Source organism: Mus caroli, unplaced genomic scaffold (assembly GCF_978045245.1).
Source record: "Mus caroli unplaced genomic scaffold, Mus_caroli_1 scaffold_3, whole genome shotgun sequence".
Classification (NCBI taxonomy): domain Eukaryota; kingdom Metazoa; phylum Chordata; class Mammalia; order Rodentia; family Muridae; genus Mus; species Mus caroli.
Genome location: NW_028227258.1, coordinates 43,629,212 through 43,647,575, shown reverse-complemented (window position 1 = coordinate 43,647,575; position 18,364 = coordinate 43,629,212). Strand labels below are relative to the sequence as shown.

General features: G+C 42.4%; 1 protein-coding gene across 1 annotated transcript in view; it reads left to right on the top strand.

Moving 5' to 3' along the window:
* Positions 1-3,631: 3,631 nt before the first annotated feature.
* Lrrc39 (leucine rich repeat containing 39) overlaps positions 3,632-18,364 on the top strand; it is an 18,710-nt gene continuing 3,977 nt past the window's right edge. The window contains exons 1-5 of the mRNA XM_021158155.3: positions 3,632-3,759; positions 6,445-6,635; positions 9,463-9,568; positions 10,728-10,884; positions 11,543-11,679. Of these exons, the coding sequence (XP_021013814.1) occupies positions 6,496-6,635; positions 9,463-9,568; positions 10,728-10,884; positions 11,543-11,679 (540 nt within the window). The 5' untranslated portion in view covers positions 3,632-3,759; positions 6,445-6,495. The remainder of the gene's footprint in view (positions 3,760-6,444; positions 6,636-9,462; positions 9,569-10,727; positions 10,885-11,542; positions 11,680-18,364) is intronic.

Below are 18,364 nucleotides of genomic sequence, written 5' to 3'. Positions count from 1 at the left end.
AGCGCGGGCAACAGCTGTCGCTGGTGGTGAGAAGAGATGGGAGAAAGGGAACAAGAGCAATTGGACAGCAAGAAGTTAGGTTCCAACAGCAACTCAAAAGGAAATTATCAGGAAAAAAAAAAAAAGAAATAACAGGTTATACATGGGGGAAAGCTGGGCAAAGAGGGATAGGGTCCAACAGCAACTCAAAAGGAAATTATCAGGAAAAAAAGAAATAACAGGTTATACATGGGGGAAATCTGGGCAAAGAGGGATGGGGTTCACTCGTATTGAGTAAGTTGAGGCAGTCTCCTTCCAACAGTTAGCATGGGTGCCCTCCATCATCCCTCCCCTCAATCGAGTAGTGTTATACCAGGCTGCAAACTGTTTAACTGGAAGCTGCTTCGGGACGTTTCCATAATAGATCTAAAAATATAGTAAGTCTAGAAAGACCAAGATTATGAAAGGAATTGCAGGAATGTAATTGAGTGAATATTGTCTGCGGGACAGCATGCTCTCTTAACCACTGAGCCATCACTCCAGCTCTCAAAAGCGACAATTGAAAAACGCTCCTGTATCATTTCTCATACGGTTTGTGCATATTACAAATGATCATAAAAAGCCAGGCCTGGAGGCTTGCACCCACGGTCCTAGCTGGGTAGAAGGCGGAGGGAGATGAATCTTTTTGAGGTCTAGAACTTCAGATCAACCAGAGCAATGCAGAAAGACCATCACCTGAAAAATAAAATAAAATAAAAGAGGGTCTGGAGAGATGGCTCAGCCGTTAATATCTATTGCTCTGGCAACAGAACAAGGTTGCTTTCCCGACCACCCACAGGATGGCTCATATCCAATCTGTAGCTCCAGTTCCAGAAAATCAGATGCCATCTTCTGACCTCTGTGGGCACAGCAGACATACCCACAGGTGACACACTCATACACATGAAATAAACCTTTAAAGAAAGAAAAAAAGGAAGAGATAGTTGATTTTTCAAACTGATCATAAGATTTTCTCAAAAGCTGGGCCAATACCAGAAAGCAGTGTTGCATAATTCACACTAATTTTCTTGGGAAAGATTATTTCCATAGAACTGAAAGTGGCCCACCAATATGAAGCAGAATGAACACCTCCTTTTAATTTGTTGTGCACTTGATACCTCATTCAACATACAGGGAAAGTCTGGGATGTAGCTCAGTTGATGGTGCTTGCCCAGATTGCATGGAATCACCATGTAGAACCCAGCATGCCTGTAACCCTAGCACCCTGGCTGATGCAGGAGGATCAGATGGAAGGTAAGTGTTGAAGACAATATGGAAACACTTATTCTCTGGTAGGAAGTGTGCTTTAGAATAGCTATCAGAAAACAATCTAGGAATAAATATCTCAGTCTTTCTGTCTCTGTCTCCCGGGTCTCATGTAGACTAGGTTGGTCTTTATGGAGGAAACTCGATGAAACCCATTATTTCTGTAGAAACAATATATGCTAACAGAACATGATAATATAGAGTTCTGAAGAGCTGTGGGTGTAGCTCAGTGGTAGGGTGCATGCCAAGCATACAGCAAGATCCTGTGTTCAAGCACAGCACTAAAGCATTATGTATGAGTGTGTGTGGACATAACGTAAAAATTAGATAGTTTTGAAAGATCCTGACAGAGTGTAAAAGGTCACAGAAGCCCTGAAATTGGCAAAATAGATTTCATTGTTAGTAGAAATAGCTTCACTGATTTAGAAAAATAGAGGTGCACAAAGATCTGGCCGCTCCTTGAACCTGTGTGTCTGCCAATGTTCTGACCGTTCCTTGAACCCGGGTGTGTGCCCGCTGCTGCACCTAACTGCCAGGTGTTTATGATATTGGTTCCTGGGATAGAGTCGGAAAATCTCCCCAGCAACCACAGTCGGGGCCAATCCAGAGTTGCTACACCTTCATTAGACTCTTTCCTTGTTTCCCTCCCATACCCATTTCTTGAGAAATCAATCATTTTAGAATAGACATTGTTTAGATCTGGAAATCCCCTACCCTGTCCTTCTCCTTTCCCCCTTGAGGACCTATAAAAACTGGGACCCCTGTCCCCTCGGGGTTGACTCCTCTACCCCTGCGTGGGATATGAGTCGTCCCCCTTCTTGTGCACACCCGACTCGCCAGCAAGAACGACGCTGCAACAGGAACCTTCTGCACACGTTTATTGGGAGAGCTTGATTGCAGAGGCGAAGAAACCCCAAGCCCAGAACTGGTGCTGCTTATATAGGCCTAGGAGAGGCGTGTCTCACACCCGGATTGGTTGTGCTTGGGTTATGCTTACCACCTCATTTGCATGCCTACATCTGATTGGTTAACTTCTCTCTCATCTGATTGGTTAACTTGTCTCTCATCTGATTGGTTAATTTTGGTTAATTCTCAGAACCTCATCTTGGCAAAAAAACTTTACTGCCTATGTATGCGTGGTGGCCAGCGGAAGCCAGCACCATCCTGCAACGGCACATGTGGCTTCCCAGAGTCCCCAGAGCTCTGGCTTTCCCCAAATAAAGCCTCGTGTGGTTTGCATCAAGTTTGGTCTCTCATGAGTTCTTGGGGGTCCACTATTATCCCCGAGACTTGAGTGAGGGACTCCCTTCGGAGGTCTTTCAGTTTTACCTTTTAAATTTTATCTGTGTACAGATGTGTACAGATTTTTAAAACCTAAGAGTATAATTCTCTTTTTTTGGTGGGAGAGGTTTCAAGACCCCGTTTCTCTGTGTAGCCTTGGCTGTCCTAGAACTAGTTCTATAGACCAGGTTGGTCTCAAACTCAAAGAAATTTGCCTGTGTCTGCTTCCCTGGAGTGCCGGAATTAAAAGTGTATTCCACTACTGCCTGGCTGTATGTATAATTCTTAAGAACATGGAATTAGGTCCTGTCTATGGGAGCTGAGAGATAAAAATGGAAAGTTAATTAAGTCTGAAGCCCTAGGCTTGGGAGTGTACCTGATAGCAGAAGGAGGTGGACTGGACAGGGCTTCAGTCAACCATCCCTCCCTGAAACTGAAGCTTAGGTACAGCACAAATTGGAGTTCCTCGCCACAGCTTCCCTGTTCATTCATCTGAAGCCCTGGGGCTTCTACTTCAAGGGAGGGAGGGGCTTTGTCCTGTTGCACATCAGTGTATTTTGAAGTTGCTTTGCTTCCAACAGATGCACTATGTTCTGTTAATTATGTAAGATCTGACATGAAAAGTGGACAGACTTTTAGGAAGAATCCTTTTCTGGCACTCAGAAATTGTTCTCCCTCCAAGGGGCTGGAGAGATGGTGCAGTGCTTAAGAGCTCTTGCTCCTGCAGGCAACCCAGGTTCATTTCCCAGCATCCATGTGTTAGCACACAACCATCCATAACTCCAGTTCCAGGGAACCCAACATGCTCTTCTGGCCTGCAGGGCACTGCATGCATGTGGCACACAGCCATACACAAACACACACACACACACACACACACACACACACGGTAAAAAAAAAAATAATAATTTAAAAAGAAATGGTTCTCCCAGAGACTTTCTTGGTCTTTGTAGGAACACACTCACATACATTATCAGTTGAACCTTTGCACAGAAGCCCCCACGTGATTCTTGCTATTCTCAGCCTTGTCCAGGAGCTAAAATTAGAACTAGGCTGACATGACTTTTCACTTGGTCACAGCCCGACAGACTTTTAGTCATTTGGATCCACACTGGGGGGAAAAATCACCTTGCGATCTGATTCTAGCTGAAAATCGGGGAGCTCTGGGCACGTTGGCTGCAGCAACCCCCTATGGTAAGTGCTTTTCCAAAACAATTTTCCTCCGTTCCTTCTGCATAAAGAAATTGCGGGTGATGATCTCACTGAAAAAGTGTACCAGCTGATCACAGATATAACTTCTGAGCCTTGTAAGGGGGCTGTGGTCACTTACCTTGCCGTCGTCTTCTGGGACACAGGAGATAGGCTTCCCTGAAAGTTAGAGTTTAAGGTTGTGTTTCTTCAGCTGTTTTAACTTTTGAAAGCAGCTGCCCCACTGTGTCATTGACACACTTAGCTCGCTGCTGTGCTGTGTGCCTTTCCTTCACAAAGGAGCTAGATGCAGAAATGCCTTCTTACAAACTTGGTTTTTTTCTGAAGCAGATCTGTCATGTTAAGGAAATTAGTATTAGAGATGACCAATATTTAGTGTCAAGCAATGAAATAAGTTAACAAATGAGAGTTTATATAAAGGTAATACAATACAAAGATAGCTTGCATTCATGAAATATTTTAATTTTATATGGTTGAAAGTATTTAGTACATACTTCAGCTTTATTAACATCTGATACATTAAATTCTAGGTGACATGCCCAGGCAGTAAGGTCCCCAGTACATGTTCTTCAAGGCTCCTCCCTCCCTCCTTCCACCTCCCACTCTCTTCTTTATTTGTCCATTCTTTCCTGACTTCCTTTCTTTCCTTTTTCATCCTTCCTTCCTTCCTTCCTTCCTTCCTTCCTTCCTTCCTTCCTTCCTTCCTTCCTTCCTATTTTGGTAAGGTGTTGTGGTGTACCTAAGCTGCTCTCAAACGTACCATCCTCCTGCCTCAGCCCATCAACAGACATATACTATTATGCCTGATCCCAAGGTCTCTTGACTGCAGAAAGATCTCACACTCAGCTCCTGTCTGTGGGCTCCGCACACTCCACTCACATCCCTCTCTGAGTAATACTCTGCATATTGCAGATGACAAAGCAACCCAAAGTTTTCTTCTGACAGCTCCTTTTAGGTTCTTTTTCTGACTGCCTCCATGAGCCTCAAATAATTTTAATTCTAATTCTACAATTTAGACATGATTAGCCAAATGTCCTGGGCCCGCCAAATGAAGGTATCCATGGAAAAGCAAAATTCCATGATGCATTCATTTTATTATTATTATTACTAATTATTATACTATTTTGAAAAATCATTGTTGGGGGGACACTTGTTCATAGTGAGCAGGAATGTCTATACCTCGTATATCACCTATGCTCTTCGAAAGTAGCTACAACCAACTCACAGTTCCACCAATGCAAAGCACTGGGGGAATCCTCTCACCCAAACTTTCACCAATAGTTGGTAGAGTCAGTCTAGTACAATTGGCCATTTTGATGAGGTATGTATAGATAGTTTACTATGGTTTAATCTATAGAATCTTAAGGCTAAGTACAATCTGTGGGGTTTTGTTTTGTTTTGTTTTGTTTTTGCCTTTTGGATTTCCTGGGCTTTTCCTACCTTGCTGTTTTTATTTGGTTGCCTCTTTTTCTTCCTTCTTATTAAATGTTAGATGTAAACAACGGGTTTCTTCACAACATTGTGATGCACATGTGGAGCACACGCTGGTCGCAGTCACATTTCCTGTGGCCTCCTGCTTCTGTACTCTCTGTCATCTGCACAAGCCATCTCCTGTTTCCTAAAAGTTCTCCTACTCTTTCTCATAAAAATGCAAAAAAGTTATCTACTTACTTTGTTATTTCTAAAACATAGGTATTCCTGTGTCCATTGCTGTGGAATTGTATACCACAGATGTATTTCTGCGTGCATTTCTGTAGAATTGTATACCACATATGTATTCCTGTGTGCATTTCTGTGGAATTGTATACCACATGCGTGTGGATGCCTTTGGAGGTCAGGAGAAGGCATCAGATCCCCATGAACTGGAGATAGGCAGTGGGAACGTCAGGATATGGATGCTGGGAACCAAGCCTCAGTCCCCAGGAGAGGATCAAAGGCTCTTAGTTATGGAGCTGTCTCTCTAGCCATCTCAAAACAAAACAAAACAAAACAAAACAAAACAAAACAAAACAAAACAAGACAAAACAAAACCAGGCTTAATTGATTTCCTTGTATGAAGCCTTATGTTGTAGACACAGCTGGGGCCTGGGGCCTCTGCATGCTGTCAGGCTGGTGGCAAGCCCCTTTACCTGCGGAGTCATCTTGAGGGCCCCAGACTTGCCTAATGTATCCGTAGTTTAATCACTTTCCCATAGTGGGATGCAAACCTAGTTGCAGGTTTTCATTATCGTGGATGACATGGTAACAAAGGAAGCAGATTGGACAGCAGTTCCTGTTCCAACCATGTGTGCTCCCTTGAGGGTTAGCTTCCTCATATGAATACTAAAGGCAACAAAAATACTCACATCATATTTCACATGGATTTAAAATAAGGTATGGGCTGTGGGGGCACACACCATTAATCCCAGCACTTGAGTGGCAGAGGCAGTTGGAGTGGAGTTCGAGGCCAGCCTGGACTACAGAGTGGGTTCCAGGATAGCCAAGGCTGTACAGAAAAATCTGTCTCAAAAAGCCAAAATAAATAAATAAATAAAATAAAGTAAAATAATAAAATAAGCTATGGCATGCAAATATATGTGGAATAGCTAGACGCAAACATTACCTCTCATGATTGTTATTAATCATTAATATTCTGAAAAATTATGTCTTTCCCCTGTCTGGTATACTTAGGTCTTTTCTGAGGTGTCCTGTGACTCAGCTCTTAAGAACTTAATGAAGTAGATGACTTGGCTACGATGTGGGAAAATCATGACAGAAAGTGTGGTTTGTACCGGGGCCGTCAGTGCTGTAAAGGAAGTCTGGGAAGAAAGAATAAAGAAACACCATGAAGACGTGAAGCGGGAGAAGGAATTTCAGCATAAGTATGCTGTGACGTTGTTTTAGATTAGAGAAAACCCATAAGCTCAGATTTGAAAACGACCACTTAGTAAGAGCTTCACTGAATTTGACAGGTTTTTATGTGCTGAAAACACAAGATATTCTTCTTTAAGAAGCTCTACTTTTATTTTATGTATATGAGTGTTTGACTGCATGTAAGTCTATCCACATTTGTGCAGGTACCCGTAGAGACCAGAAGAGGGCACTGGATCTGCTAGAACTGAAGTTGCAGACAGTTGTGAGCTGCCCTGTGGGTGCTGGGAACTGAATTCAGGCCATCTGGAAGACAATCAAGTGCTCTTGACTACTGAGCCATCTCTCCAACCCATAAAAGAGTCTTTATTTTTTTCTCCATTATTATTCTTATATGTGTGGTTGTTTTGCCTGCATGTATATCTGTGTACCTCTTGCATGCAGAGCCCGCAGAGGCCAGAAGAGGGTGTTAGAGCCTCCGGGACTGGAATTATACATGATAATGAACTACCATGTGAGTGCTGCAGAGTCGAACCCTGGTACATGAAAAACTGTTTAGAGGGTGTGGTGATTTGAATGAGAATGGCTCCCACAAGCTCCCATGTTTGAATGAGTGGTCCTCAGTTATAATGGAACTGTTTGGGAAGGATTTAGAGGTGTGGCCTTGTTAGAGTAGGTATGGCCTTGCTGGAAAAGGTGGGTCACTTTGAGGTTTCAAAAGCCAATGCTAGGCCCGGTCTTCCTCCTTCTATCCCTCCCCCTCCCCCTTCCTTCTACCTCCCTCTTCCCTCTCCCCTCTCCCTCCCGTCTTCCCTCTCTGCCTGCTGCCTGTGATCAGGAGGTAAAAATCTCTCAGCTGATGTTCCATCACCATTCTTGTCTGCCACCCCCCCCTCATGATGAGCATGGACTACTAACCTCTAGAACTGTAAGCCAGCCCCAAGTAAAATGCTTTCTTTTATAAGAGTTGCCTTGGTCATGGTGTCTCTTCCCAGCCACAGAGTATTGAAGCAGCCAGGCCAGGAAAGATTGGAGGGGTTGGGTTGGGGAGATCGTTCAGTTGGCCAAGGACTTCCTTTACAACCCTGAGGACCTGAGTTCAATACTCGGCACTCACATAGTAAAGCCAGGCATAGCGGCTCTAAGCATATAATTCCAGTGCCAGGGAGGATCCCTGGGGCACCCTGATCAGCCAGGCTAGTCTAATTGGTAATCACCTCAGTGTTCCAAGATAATGGAAGATAATGTCTAAACTGAGGTGTATTTCTCCTGGGTGTTTCTGAGGATGGCACTGGTACTGTCCTGTGGCTTCTACACACATGTACCTGCACTGTCCTCAGATGGGCACAAACACATGGACATGTACACACATGCATTTTTTTAAAATACATTTGTAGAGAAAGGAGGACCCAGGAGCACTAAGCAGAAAGATTGCATGCTGCCCAGGCTCTTCTTCCAGGATGGAAACGCATGTCTTCTTTAACCTCTAGCCTTGATGACCTTGACTGCCTTGGACCAGTACCTGTAATTCCTCAAACTTGCAAGTTTCCTAGAAGATAATCTTCCCATCAATACACAAGCTTTGCTTAGTTGATACACAGAACTAAATAAGGAGGCAGAGGCAAGCAGATCTCTGTGTGTTCCAGTCTAATAAGGAGTTACATAGGGAGAACTGTCTCAAACTATCACCACCATCATCATCAACAACAACAATATCAACAAGAATAGAGACATCACACACAATGTTGTGTGATGGTCATGAGACCTTCTGGGTTCTGTGAGTCTAAAGAAACCTGGTAGCACACTTCCCTAGCATGCATCAGGACCTAGAGTCAATCCTCAACAATGAAAAAAAAAAATCTAAGGAAAGATTATCAGTTAATATCTCAAACTCTTAAGAACACATTTTCTTTAGAATTTAAAATGCCAGGTACAGAAGGGGAAGTAACTGGGAAAATGACAACTCCCAAAGGAGTGACTACGTTATAACAGGACATTTGTGGTGCTGACCACATTTATAATTTTTGCAAAGCAACCTTTCATCTGATTTCTTTTTCTCTTTAAACAATTTTTCTTTTTAAATGTTTGTTTGGTTTTTATGTATATGATGGATCTGTTTTTACACACACCAGAAAAAGGAATCAGATCCCATTACAGATGGTTGTGAGCCACCATGGCTGGGAATTGAACTCAGGACCTGTGGAAGAACAGTCAATACTCTTAACCACTGAGCCATTTCTCCAGCCTTTTCTTTCCCCCAATTTATTTATTTTATGTGCATTTGTACTTTGTCTGTATATATGTCTCTGTGAGGGTGTGGGATCTTGAAGATACAGACACTTGTGAGCTGTCATGTGGATTTTGAGGATTGAACCCAAGCAGGCACTCTGGAAGAACATTCGGTGCTCCTAACCGCTGAGCCATCTCTCCAGCCCTCATCTGATATCTAATGTCACTGGCTCAGCGGTGATATTTTTTCAAAATCACAAATAATTACACCCCCTCTTGCCTTTCTTCCCTTCAGCCCTTCCCTTTGCTCTCTCAAATTCACCTATGGCATGGCCAAAATATTTTTGTTTATTATACTATGGTTGAAATGCGAAGATTTAGCAATAAATGATAAAGTAACAATAATTAATAACTTGTATAATGGTGAGAATAAATTTTTAACCATTAAATGATAATAAGAGCCAAGGTTCTAGGAGTAGAAGTAGCACAGAGCCCCTGGAGATGTTGCCCATCAAGGGACATCTGTCCTCTATTTCTTTCACTGCTGCATCAGGCCTTTTCATGTTATTTTGTCATTACCTATGAGTAAAAGATGTTCTGCTGTCTTAGGCTAGTGCGGATCTGGGAAGACCGAGTAAGTTTAACTAAGCTGAAAGAGAAGGTGACCAGGGAAGATGGAAGAGTCATTTTAAGGATAGAGAAAGAAGAATGGAAGGTAAGTGTAGAAGCTCTAGACGTACTTCTGTGTCGCATGAGGGTCTGAGAGCATTCGCTGAGACTGTAGTGAAGAATGGGATAGTTAGGAATTCTCCTCAGAATGAGTGAATCTGGACAACATGAACAACAGAAGGGAAACAGAAAACGCAAGGATTGTTTGTCAAAGAGTGTCTTTGCTCCCGCCCACCTGAACTCAAGTCTATTTAGGTATTTTTCTAAATCCTTCTTTTTTGACAGGATTAAAACAAAATAAAACCAGCAACAACTAATAAAATAGGCTAGAAGTGGTGCTCATACCTTTAATCGCAGCACTTGGGAGGCAGAGGCAGGTGGATCTGTTAGTTCAAAGCCAGCCTGGTCTACACAGTGTTCTAGGCTAGCCAGATTTCTGTAGAGAAACCCTATCTCAAAACAAACAAACTCTTAAAAGACTTAATAATAAAAGTGGAAGAGAAATTACTCCAATTTACTGAATTGATTTCCAAATTACTGAAATGATTTTTTTGAATATTATAATTCTTTCTCTGTCTCTCTCCCTCTCTGTCTCTCTGTCTCTGTCTCTGTCTCTGTCTCTGTCTCTCTCTCTCTCTGTGTGTGTGTGTGTGTGTGTGTGTGTGTGTGTTGGGGGTGGTTTTAAGAAAGTGTTTCTTTGTGTGGCCTTGGCTGTCCTGGAACTAGCTGTGTAGACCAGGCTAGCTACAGAAATCCAGCTGCCTCTGCCTCTCTAGTGCTGGGATTAAAAGTGTGTGCCACCACCACCTGGCCTGAAATATTCACATTTTCAATTATGTATATATTCTTGGATAGTCTAATACAAGAGTCCATTAGGACAGACTCTGTGTGTCCATTATTGGTCGAAATACAGCATTTTTGTTTATTATACTATGCTTGAGATGTGAAGATTTAGCAATAAATGATAAAGTAAATAAATAATAACTTGTATAAAAGTGAGAATAAATCTTTAACAATTAAGACATAATAAAAGTCAAGGTTCTAGGAGTAGAAGTAGCACAAATACCTGGAGATGTTGCCCATCAAGGGACAGCTGTCCTCAAGTGCTTCTACAGGTCCCATACTGTCCCAGCAGTGTGGTACACACTAGCTATAATAAGTAGTTCAGGCAATGGAATGATTGTACACATATTCTTTTACTCTAGACTCTCCCTTCTTCTTTACTGAAACTGAATCAGCTACAGGAATGGCAACTTCACAGGACTGGATTGTTGAAGATTCCTGAATTCATTGGAAGATTCCAGCATCTCATTGTGCTAGATTTATCTCGGAACACAATTTCAGAGATCCCCCGAGGGATTGGTAAGAAAGACTGCTTTTATTCCCGTACTGTTTTATCTACCTGCCAGTACACTTTTCTTTGCTTTTCTTTGCTTTTTTCAGAGCCCCACCACCACCAAATACATGGAATAAAGGTCTTATCTTTATAGATCTCTGAAACTTGGAAACATTTTAAATGTTTCATCTAACTTAAGTCTTCAGATGATCCAAACTTCTGGAATTATTGAGGTGATAGATAAATTCAATGTGAGAATATTTCCAAATATTCTGTATATGTTGAAAACAACATTTCCCTGTTAACTATCTTAGAACACATTGATGGTAGGAAGGAAAGAAAATTTTATCAAACCGTGGGACAATGTCCCCCAACACACACACACACACACACCGTTACTCAGGATGGGGTATGCTGTTTATGGGGTTTGTGTTGAAGATCAAGCCCAGGTTCTGGTGCACGGCAGACAGGGACTGTACCATCTACAGTCACCTTGATCCGGAGCCCATGGTATAGATAAAGCAGAATGGAAAGACCACTGCCCCTTCCTTGTGGAAAGAAGGGAAGAGGGAAGAGGAAAATAACTGAATTTGCCAATGTGCAGTAATGTACGTATGTAAGTAGAGCTTGGTGGCAGAAAACACTGATCCATCTGCTTCCTGTATTGTTGCTGCTGTTGTGTAGGACTGCTCACTAGACTTCAGAAACTGATTCTTAGCTACAACAAAATCAAGACTGTCCCCAAAGAACTGAGCAACTGTACCAGCTTGGAGAAGCTAGAACTGGCTGTGAACAGAGATATAAGTGACCTCCCACCAGAGGTCAGAAAAATGTAAACGTCTCTTTTGTTTGCATCTACTAACAGTTTGTTCCTCAGGCATGTGATTGTTTAGAAAAAAATACTCATGAAGCGATGCTACAAATTTTATTTTGGAAATAGAAATACTTAGTGAAAGGCATTTTTTTTTAAACCAGAAGGCAAATCTTTCATTAGGACAAACTCTGTGTAGCATAAAAGATTCCTCTATTCTTGTCACTGTCCTGCATTGTGTGATGACTGAGTTTCTCTCTTTGGAGACTGAGAACTGTATTTACTTAATTTAAAATTCCCCTAACAAGGAGAAGCCTGGGTTGTGCAGTGGTTATTCATACATGCTTGCTTATTTTGGCCATGGTAAGGATTGAATTCAGGGTCTCATGCATGCTGAGCAGACGCTCTGCTACTGAACTACATCCCCAGCCCTTGAGGCTTGTCTGTCTGTCTGTCTGTCTGTCTGTCTGCCTGCCTGCCTGCCTGCCTGCCTGCCTGCCTGCCTGTCTGTTGTGAGGCAGAATCTTACTGCATATCTATCTCACTGTGCCTTTGAACTCTCTTTTATGTCTAGGCTGGCTTCAAACTCCCAATTCTCACACCATAGTTTTTTAAGTGCTAGGATTGGAAGCCTAGGTCCATGAGTTTGAACCCACTTAATGCTTTTTTGGATAAGTATGTATGTGGGTATCATGAAAAGCAGATAATGAGAAAATAGAAAGTCTCCTTTCCTGGCTGGTTTTTGTAGTGTGCTTAACTCCTGAAACAGACAGAATGAACATAAGACATGAATTATGGGATGTGTGCTTCCTGGTAGTGTCCTAGGCTCTGCCAGGTAAAAAGGGAGCAGACTGGAAGGGCTCCTTCCCATTTCATCCTGCCTTTCATTCGTTGACAAAGACATCTGTGCTACCTTCTAAAAGAACAAGTGCTCTTAGAATCAGCAAGAAGTTTCTTTTTCCCCCCACATTGAAAACAATGATTCTGCAAGATCAAAATTAAGAAAAATAACAACATTCTAAACAAAAGCTATAATTTCATTTTCTTTGAGTAAGACTTTTCTTTCCTAAGCCACTGGACATGCTATCAGTAATAGTCCCTCTTCCCAGTTTGCTCTTGCGAACATAGCACATGTGTTTCATCATCTGTTGGCTTTATTTAATGAAAACATTAGAAAAATGGCGGCAGGGACAATTTATATATGTAGGAAGGACAGTACGTATGGTTTGTAAAACGTGACTTTATTTCCTGGAATAGGCTCTGTCACTAACAAGCTATGTGAACTTGGACATGTTACCAACCAGTCTCTTCATCTCAGATTCTTTTTTTTTTTTTTGGTTTTTCGAGACAGGGTTTCTCTGTGTAGCCCTGGCTGTCCTGGAACTCACTTTGTAGACCAGGCTGGCCTCGAACTCAGAAATCCGCCTGCCTCTGCCTCCCGAGTGCTGGGATTAAAGGTGTGCGCCACCACGCCCGGCCTTCATCTCAGACTCTTGAGTAAACAGGTTACTGTTGTGTAACAAGATGTTTCCTGGGGATATGCAATACACATCTACTCTCAGAGAGGGAGCCTACAACAGACCAAAAGACAGGTACCACCGAAGTCCAACTTGGTGAACCATGAGTCTTATGTGAATACATAGATGAGAGGTTACTTATAGGAGCAGAAATAACTTGCAGACAGCTGCATTACCAAAGCCCACCCCTGCACAGGTGACAGCTCACATAGCTGGGAACCTGGAGCACGCTGCACAGCCTGCAGGCAGCTCAACATGTTGGAGAGTGTCCTTTCCAAGTGACAAAGCTGGTATAAACCTCTTCCAGGCAGCTGGTCTGGTCTCGGAGTCTTCCTTGATTTTAACCCCGCAACAATTCTTGGCTTGTCTGAGAAGGTGCTCAGCCATCTTTATTGCTTACTCTTGGGCTGGAGGGGTCTAGTGAATCTGGTCAGTTTCAGGTACTTCCTGGAGCTAATTTAAATTAAATTGTTTATCTTCTTGTTTAAGAAACTTCGCTGTAGGATGAATGTTTCAATATCAGAAGAAACTGCTGCTGATCTAGAAGAAAGACTATTCTGAGATCTTGAGCCCAGGACCAGTTAAATGTCACAGTGTGTCTTCTAAGTAGCTATGTGTGTGGTCTTGGGCACATCTTTTTATAGTGTATTTCTGTCTTCACATATAAGGCTGTTAGGTTTATAATCTTTTCGATCTTCTATAATGAAAATATTCTAGATAGGTGTCATGGCTTTAAATCCCAGCGCTTGGAAGGTGGAGGCAGATAGACCTCTTTTTCCTGGCTAGCCTGGTTTACATAGCAAGTTACAGGATAGGTAATGCTACAAAGTGAGACCCTGTGTCAAGAAAACAAAACAATAAAAAGGGATTTTAGTACTACTGAGGGGCCAGCAACTGGAGACTTCTCTGCCAGACATTAAATTTTACCTACCTCGTAACATAGACACCATTTTATACTTCACATTGAATCATTTGACAATTGGAAAAATCTGAAACAGTTTTCAAGAATTCATTTTTATTCTCGCCTTGAATGTAGAAGCTGGAGAAACAGCATGACCTACTAAATGGAGCCATGCTGCTCTGTGTGTGTGTGTGTGTGTGTGTGTGTGTGTGTGTGTGTGTGTGTGTGTGTGTGTACACGTACGTACATATAGGCCAGATGTCCTCAGGTGTTTTCCCCGATCACAAGCTGCTGGCCCCTTTCCTGCTTGCCAGCGCGGGGTTTCAGGAATGCTCTCACATCTGGCTCTTTACTTAATTACTGAGAATGCAAACTCAGGCCCTCATGAATGCATGGTGAACTGTTTACCTCCAAAGCCGTATCCTCATCCTGCCTTTTTGCAATTATGAAAAAACTCTATATTTGTGTACTCAGTGAAGATGGGACAGAAGGAATTCAAAATACGGAACCTTGGCAACCAAAGTTAACTAAATTATATCTTAAAATGTTCAGTAGGATAAAGAGGGAAGAACTTTTGTGACTTTAGGTCTATAAAAACTTGAGTTCAGGGCTGGAGAGATGACTCAGTGCTTAAGAGCACTGGCTGAGGCTGGAGAGATGGCTCAGCGGTTAAGAGCACTTACTGCTCTTCCAGAGGTCCTGAGTTCAATTCCCAGCAATCTGTAATAGGATCTGATACCTTCTTCTGGTGTGTCTGAAGACAGCGACATTGTACTCATATACATAAAATAAATACATCTTTAAAAAAATCTTGAGTTCACCTACTTACATGACCCTTTTTGAGTCATTTTATTCATAAAACAGAAATAAGGGCACTGCCTTTGTGTGGTGGCTGTCATAATTATTCATTAACATGATTATTTAAGTGTCACAGTGAACCACTTACATAGTTAGTTTTTTCACATAAAAGTGGGGAACAGAAGTATTTTAGATTAAAAAACTGGAGCTATAAGCATTACTATGAATACATTTTAAAATTGATCTGGGCATGGTGGTGCAGACCTTTACGAAGTACTCTGGAGGTAGAGGTAGTTGAGTTTGAGGCTACAAGTTCCTGACTAGCGAGAGCTACATAGGGATACTCTCTCAACAAACATTCTAAAAAAGAGACAAAAACCAGTAAGAGGAAATAACAAGTAAAAGAAAAGTAAGCCGGGTGTGGTGGTGCACACCTTTCCCAGCACTTGGGAGGCAGAGGCAGGCGGATTTCTGAGTTCGAGGCCAGCCTGGTCTACAGAGTGAGTTCCAGGATAGCCCAGGCTACACAGAGAAACCCTGTCTCGAAACAAAACAAAACAAAACAAAACAAAACAAACCAACAACAAAAAAGAAATGCAAATATATCCACATAGAAACAAGATATAAGAGTGTTCATAGTAATGACAGACATCTGATTCAGGACAGGCACTGGCCCTGAGAAGCAGAGCGACAGAAAGCAGAAGCAGAGCGACAGAAAACATTGCCACAGCAGCATGTTCTTACTCATAGACTGAGCACAGTGCTATGTGGTACAGAGCTTGCAGTCAGCTACTGCCCTTAAACGCAGAATTCTTCTTCTTTTCTTTTCTTTTTTCTTTTCTTTTCTTTTCTTTTTTCTCTTCTCTTTTCTTTTCTTTCCTTTTTCTTTTCTTTCTCTCTTTCTTTTTCTCTCTTCCTCCCTCCCTCCCTCCCTCCCTCCCTTTCTTTCTTCTTTCTTTCTTTCTTTCTTTCTTTCTTTCTTTCTTTCTTTCTTTCTTTCTTTCTTTCTTTCTTTCCTTCCTTCCTTCCTTCCTTCCTTCCTTCCTTCCTTCCTTCCTTCATCCAGATTTTACTCCCCTCCTGGGAACAAACACCCTCCGACTGTTCGACATCCTATACCTCCTCCCCTAGGAGGATGTCTCCACGAGGATGTCCCACTCCCCCCAGCCCCCACCAGACCTCTAAACTCCCTGGGGTCTCCAGTCTCTTGAGGGTTAGGTGCATCTTCCCTGACTGAACCTAGACCCAGCAGTCTTCTGCTGTATATGTGTTGGGGACCTCATATCAGCTGCCTGGTTGGTGGTCCAGTGTCTACGAGATCTTGGGGGTCTAGGTTGAGACTGCTGGTCCTCCTACAGGGTTGTCCTTCTCTTCAGCTTCTTCCAGCTTTCCCCCAATTTAACTACTGGGGTCAGCAGCTTCTGTTCATTGGATGAGTGCAAATATCTGCATCTGACTCCTTCAGCTGCTTGTTGGGTCTTTTGGAGGGAGTCATGGTAGGTCCCTTTTTGTGAGGGCTCCATAGCCTCAGTAATAGTTCTCCCCAATATAGGGCATTTCATCCAAGGTCCCTCCCTTTGAGTCCTAAGAGTCTCTCACCTCCCAGGTCTCTGGTGCACTCTGGAGGGTCCCCCCAACCTCCTACCTCCCAGGGTTGCCTGTTTCCATTCTTTCTGCTGGCCCTCAGGGCTTCAGTCCTTTCCCTTACCCAATGCCAGATTATGTTCCCCTCTCCCTCCCCGAATCCCCTTTCCCTACTGGGTCCCTTCCTCCCAAGTGGGACTGAGGCAGTCTCACTTGGGCCCTTCAGTTTGTTGATCTTTTTGACTGTATCTTAGGTATTCTGTATTGTTATTTTGTTTTTTGGGTTTTTTTTTTTTTGGCTAATATCCACATATTAGTAAGTACATACCATGCATGTCCTTTTGGGTCTAAGCTACCTCACTCAGGATGATATTTTCAAGTTCCATCCATTTGCGTGCAAAACTCAGGATGTCCTTATTCCTAATAGCTGAGTAGTACTTCATTGTGTAAATGAACCACATTTTCTGTATCCATTCTTCTGTCATGGGGCATCTGGGTTGTTTCCAGCTTCTGGCTATCAAAAACAAGCCTGCTATGAACATAATGGAACACATGCCCCTGTGGAATGGTGGGGCATCTTTTGGGTATATTGCCAAGAGTGGTATTGCTGGGTCTTCAGGTAGATCTATTTCCAATTTTCTGAGGAACCTCCAGATTGATTTCCAGAGTGGTTGTACCAGTTTGCAATCTCACCAGCAATGGAGGAGTGTTCCACTTTCTCCATATCCTCTCCAACATGTGTTGTCACCTGAGGTTTTGATCTTAGCCATTCTGATTGGTGGAATCTCAGGGTCATTTTGATTTGCATTTCTCTGATCACTAAGGACTTTGAACATTTCTTTGGGTGTTTCTCAGCCATTCAAGATTCCTCTGTTGTGAATTCTCAGTTTGGTTCTATACCTCATTTTTTGATTGGCTTGTTTTTTGTTTTTTTGTTTTTGTTTTTGTTTTTGTTTTTTTGAGGTTAGCTTCTTGAGTTCTTTATATATTTTGGATATTAGCACTTTATCAGATGTGGGTTAGTAAAGTTTTTTTTTTTTTCCCAATCTGTAGGCTGCCAATTTGTCTTATTGACTATGTCCTTTGCCTTATAGAAGCTTTCCAGTTTCATGAGGTCCCATTTATCAATTCTTGATCTTAGAGCCTGAGCCATTGGAGTTCTGTTTAGAAAATTTCCCCCTGTGCCAATGAATTCAAGGCTCTTTCCCACTTTCTCTTCTATTAGATTCAGTGTGTCTGGTTTTATGTTGAGGTCCTTGATCCACTTGGTCTTGAGCTTTGTGCGCGGTGATGAATCACAGAATTCTTATGGAGTAAGCTCAGTGTCTGGGATAGTGAACACAAGTTAAGTCGGTCAGACCTGTAACCGTCAAGACTGTTTTCCCATAGAATTCTCAGTCACTGTTGCCACACAGGTCCTATTAGCCCTGGAACGTATTTATCTTGGAAGAGAAGTTACATCTGAATTTTTTTCTTATTTCATTTTACTTTAGCCCAGGTTATTTACTTGTTTTGTTGAGAGAGGGTCGATGTGTAGCTTTGGCTGTCTTGGAACTCACCACATAGACCACATGGCCTTCAACTATGTGGCCTTTTGCCTCTTGTGCTTGGGTTGAAAAAGCGTGAGCCACCACACCTACCTGTCTCACCTTTCTGAGACACTGCCTTTGTAGCCCAAGCTGCCCTCAGTCTCTAGGATTTATAGGATTTATATTTTTTACCATGATGCCTAGGTTCTATTATCCTTACATTTTATTTGTTGTGGACTCCTGTGTCTAAACAAAGCTCAGGTGGAATGATGGAAGTCAGTCTACTCTATGTGTGATTTATTGTGGGCTACTACTTTAAATGAAATTTACATAACATGAATTTTTTAGACGAAATAGCTCATCAGG